At 43.8% G+C, this 5,054-nt stretch overlaps 1 protein-coding gene across 1 annotated transcript; it reads right to left on the bottom strand.

Moving 5' to 3' along the window:
- Positions 1–4,310: 4,310 nt before the first annotated feature.
- Positions 4,311–4,739, bottom strand: LOC147979028 (uncharacterized). Its single transcript, XM_087514989.1, has one exon. The coding sequence runs from the start codon at positions 4,737–4,739 to the stop codon at positions 4,311–4,313; it is 429 nt and encodes a 142-aa protein (XP_087371115.1).
- Between the last annotated feature and the right edge of the window lie 315 nt (positions 4,740–5,054).

Raw genomic sequence — 5,054 nt, 5'->3', positions numbered from 1 at the left:
ATTTGCGAAAAAGAAGGGCAAGAAGATTATGAACAGATAGCTAGCTAAGATCAACTGTATTTAAATCGTAGTCTTCATTTCTCGGTTGTATTTCATGGGAACTTTTTGATATCATGAATATTTTTAAAATTCATGGGCACTTTTGGAATTCATGAATATTTTTTCAAATTTGATGATATTTTTTCATATTCAATATGATAAAATATTGAATATTCATGAGGACACTCGATCTCGATCCCCCTCCATCTCGATCTCGATTCCCCCTCCATCTCGATCTCGATCCCACCCGCGCCTCCTCTCCCCTCTTCATTTTTTAAAAAATAATAATAAAAAAGTGTAGACTACAATTGTTGTTAAACAACAATTATTACTGTTTTTATAAAAAAATATTTCTATTTCATATTCATATTCATTTTCTAAAAAATTATTACATGCAACAAAAAAATTACTTATGGCGCACCTCTCGCTGGTGCGCCATTGCTATATATATAAAAAAGATTACTAATGGCGCACCTCTGCCTGGTGCGCCATTGCTATGTAAAAAAAGATTACTAATGGTGCACCTCTGCCTGGTGCGCCATTGCTATGTAAAAAAAAGATTACTAATGGCGCACCGACCGCAGGTGCGCCATTAGTAAGATTCCCCTAGCTAATTCCCCCCTCTTGCCAGATCCCCTTCGTCCATCTCCCTCGCCCCCTAGCTAATTCCACCCGCTGCCCCGACCCATGCCGCCGCCGCCCCCGCGCCTCCGTCTCTGTCGCCGCCCCCAAGCCGCCGCCGCCCCCGCGCCTCCGTCTCCGTCGCCGCCCCCACGCCACCGCCGCCCCCGCGCCTCCGTCTCCGTCATCGCCCCCGCGCCTCCTCCTCATGGTCAGGTAACCCTCCTCCCTCTGCCTCTCTTCTCCTCTATTCCTCCTCTCTTCTCCTCTCTTCCTCCTCCCTCTGCCTCTCTTCTCCTCTCTTCCTCCTCTGCCTCTCTTCTCCTCTCTTCCTCCTCTCCTCTCAGGTAACCCGAACTTAATTTTGTGATGGTGCATTAGGAGGATCAGGAGGCAAGTTGCAGTGCTGCAAGTGGCAAGAAGAAGAGCAGGAAGCATTAGATGCTTGCACTCCTGCTCTTATTTGCTTTTGAAGCAAGGTTTTTTCCTAGCTGGAATAACACAGTAAAAAAGAAGTGTCCGAACAAGTTGTTGCTTTTTGTTGTGAATGTGCAGGTGTTCCTGGGCTGAGGGAGAGGATAGAGGCAAGAGGAGGAGAAGAGCACCTGGACCAGAGGTGAGAATGAATGAGCTGGTGTTTAAACCATGGCTAACTTAATTTGTGTTTGGGGTTGGAGCTGGGAAAGAGAGACAGAGGGATAGGAGGGGGGAGGGGAAAGAGAAATGTTTATTTTAGGGTTTAATTAGACTCAAGATTCTGGTGTTTAACCCTGTTGTGTTGCTTCTAGAAATAATATAAAAGCTGTGAAAAAGAAATCTGTGGAGTTGGCACTTTACATAAGGTTGTAGATCATTGTAGTGTCCTAATGTCTAAGACTGTTGCATTGGAGGTTCATCTTGCAAACATATCAGAACTTGCAAACATTTTATTACTTGTTGCATTGGAGGTTCATCTTGTCTTGAGGCAAACAAATCAGCATTGGAGGCTCATCTTTATTACATATCAGAACTTGCAAACAAATCTGTGAAAGACTTGTAAAGTTGCTGGGTTTTGTCTCTGACCATTGTGTCGTGATGAATTTGCAGGTACCCCGAGAGGCCCTTGAGTTTGCCAGAATGTCGATTAACTTCCGTTCCGGCAAATTCGGGTACTCCATATGTCCTATTTTCAGCAAAGGTCATGCTGAAATTTTCTGTGAATTTTAGCATGACTTTGCTAAAAATAGGACATATGGGGTACTTGCAACTAATGCATGGGCCGAGGTATCTTAGTACTTAGTTAAGTAGGATCAACTGCCCCGCCATTCTTGCTGCATTAAACCATAGGTGGCAATAGAGCCAAGTGATTAGGCCCCAAACCCTAGATGATAAACCCAACATAGGTGGCAATAGAGCCAAGTGATTAGGCCCAACCTAGGGTGCCTCAGCATCGATAAACCCTAAATGATGAAAACTTAACTTGGCTTCTATAGGGTGCCTCGGTGTCGATGAGAACCTAAATGATGTACGCTTAGGCTTTTAGGGTGCCTCGGCGTCGACAAAACCTAAATGATGAAAGCTTATGCTTTTAGGGTGCCTCGACGTCGACAAACCCTAAATGATAAAACCTTGGCTTTTAGGGTGCCTCGGTGTCGATAAGAACCTAAATGATGAAAGCTTAGGCTTTTAGGGTGCCTCGGTGTCGACAAACCCTAAATGATAAAAGCTTAGCTTTTAGGATGCCTCGGTGTCGACAAACCCTAAATGATGTAGTTTTGAATTATGAACGTAGGATATGTCGTCATCATCATCGAACGACGAAAGTCTCCCGGTGGAGTGCGACTGGTGCCACGACGATCAAGGTCTGTGCGACATGCCTCACCTGGACGATGATTGGCGCTTCAGCATTAAGCTCGAGGAGACCTTCGAAGTTGAAACGCTACACAATGACGACAAGTGTTATTTTCATAATTAAGCATGACTTCAACTATTTCAACGTGTAATTTTCATCTTTTACAATTCGAGTATAGCTTATCCCATGCCATGCAAGACGCTATGTCTTGGATAGGATGGATTTTGAAGACCATGAAATTTCTGAAACAAAGAAAATTCACCTAAGGACTCATCACGATGTGGACTTTGAAGTAAATCTATATAATTCTGAGAGCGTAACCCATTTTGGTTGCAAAAATTGGGAAGCATTTTGCAAGATGTATGGTTTTGATGAGGCTATGCTTATCACCATGGATCTTGGTAATGCTGACATCAACCAAGACAATATGGACATTTGGGTCCTTGTTGATACGCCTCCAGTTCTACTGCTATGTGAGTTTCCCAAACATAGTTATTAGTTAATTTATATTGTTTATTTCAAAATAGTTGGCATCTTATTTCCATTGACAGCTTATTTTTATTGTTCAAAGAATGTGCGGGAGATGGTAGACAAAACCCACTACACCGATGGCTCCGAATTAACAACTTACAAGGAGAAAAATCATCTGGTCGGATTTTGTACTGACATTGAGAATTACATTATCCACAATCAAACTCCTCAACATTATGGTAAATACGTGCCACTAGTGCATGTGTTCAACTACGGTAACTACCATGGAGATACCCTGGTAAGATTTTTACTATTACGACATCCGTGCATCTTCTGCATACTTCTAAAACTAGTACATCATTGCTAATTATGAAGTTATTACTGTGTTTTTCAATAGATAATCCCAGAGAATTGTGTGCCTCATATGATGTATCATAAAGGTAGTGTTAATGTTTTGAACATACAGCCAGGTCGTCCTACGAATCTCAACTGTCCATACGAGATTTCTAAAAGAAGTGGAGACATGAAAATCAAAGGATGGAAAAAATGTATGGACAGTCGTAAGGAGCTTCTTGGAAGCAAAAGGAAGCGAAGCGCAAGAATTGGAGACAGGATGTTCTCCATTCTCCATAATGGAGAGTCAGGGTCTATATTTTTTATGATATTTTAGCTTAAATAGGGTATTTAGGTCCTGCCTAATACTGATGATCATGTGCTAAGAATAATTAAGTAGGGTTGGTTCGATGACTATCAAGATGATGATCGTATGACTTGTTATGAATAACGAGTAGAGGTTGTGTGATGATGATTAGTAGGACTTGTTAGGATTAGTATTACTTCCGACAAACTCGATACTCGTGGTCTCGAGACTTGTAATGTCTTATCTTTGTTCGATCTTTTGAATTCGGAGACTAATATGATGAATTGTATTCGGAGACTAATCTTCTGTTGTATTCGATGAATCTGCTGTTGCTGTGTGCTACTGTCTATATTCTGTCAAATAATATATTTTGTAACCTGTGCAAAAATCAGAAAAGTAAAAAAACCTAATATTCATACTAATGGCGCATCACTAAAGAGTGCGCCATTAGTGTGCCAAAGCACATGGTTAAATATGGCCCTGGGAGGCATACTAATGGCGCATGGTGTTATATACTAATGGCGCACTGGGTGGTGCACCATTAGTATACCAGATACTAATGGTGCACCAGTGGTGCGCCATTAGTAAAAAATACTAGTGGCGTGATACTAATGGCGCACCAGTGATGCGCCATTATTAGGCAAAACTGGTGCGCCATTAGTAGGCCTTTTCCTAGTAGTGTAGGATAAACAATCATCTGATCATCATCTACTTCTTGTGATGCTTGCTTTGGTTGTGGCTCGATCCAGCCTCGTCGATCTCTATAACAAGGCACTTCCTCATGTCAACGATCCGACTGTGCATCTCGTAGCATGCGTACATGCTCTTGGCCGCGAACCTGAGGTGAGGTTCATCCAGTTGCCACATCCAGGCTCCGTGCCAGGATATGGGACGTGTTCTGTTGGCATCGTACTTCATCTCTTCGTAGTATGGGTCGATGATGGCCGAGGCGAGTTCAACAACGGAGTCCTTCGTTCTACCCCATACCCTATAGTGCTCATGGATTTCGACAAGGTTCTGGCAGGCCAAGCCCGTAACCCTGAGCGCTTTTACATCGTCGGTGGTTTCCACCATGGCGAACTTGTAGTCGATGCTGTTGACGAACCTGGTGAAACGGTCGCATGGCTTTGTGGCCATGTGTAGTGGTAGAAGAGGACATGATGGTGCACGCACAACTGGGCGACGGCAACCTTTTGATCTATGTTGGGACGACCGGCGGTGTACTGGAGGTCGATGCCGACCACCTTGTACTTGTCTCGAGCAAGCAACTGCTCAATGGTGTTGATGTAGTTGTCCACCACAGCCGGGTCGGTGGTGTACACCACCGAGAGATCCGCCTCCCTCGCGTGGGTCTCCACTTTATGCTCGCCGAACTCCATTGGAGCGCCGCTAGACATCCCCTCTCTGTGTCGTCGTGGCTGTGCTTGTTGTGTTGTGGGAGCGATCGAAAGG

Source organism: Triticum urartu, chromosome 3A (assembly GCF_056163025.1).
Source record: "Triticum urartu cultivar PI428250 chromosome 3A, HENAU_Tu73, whole genome shotgun sequence".
NCBI classification, from domain to species: Eukaryota; Viridiplantae; Streptophyta; class Magnoliopsida; order Poales; family Poaceae; genus Triticum; species Triticum urartu.
Note: the sequence above shows the minus strand (reverse complement) of the source record. Positions and strands in the feature narration are given on the sequence as shown.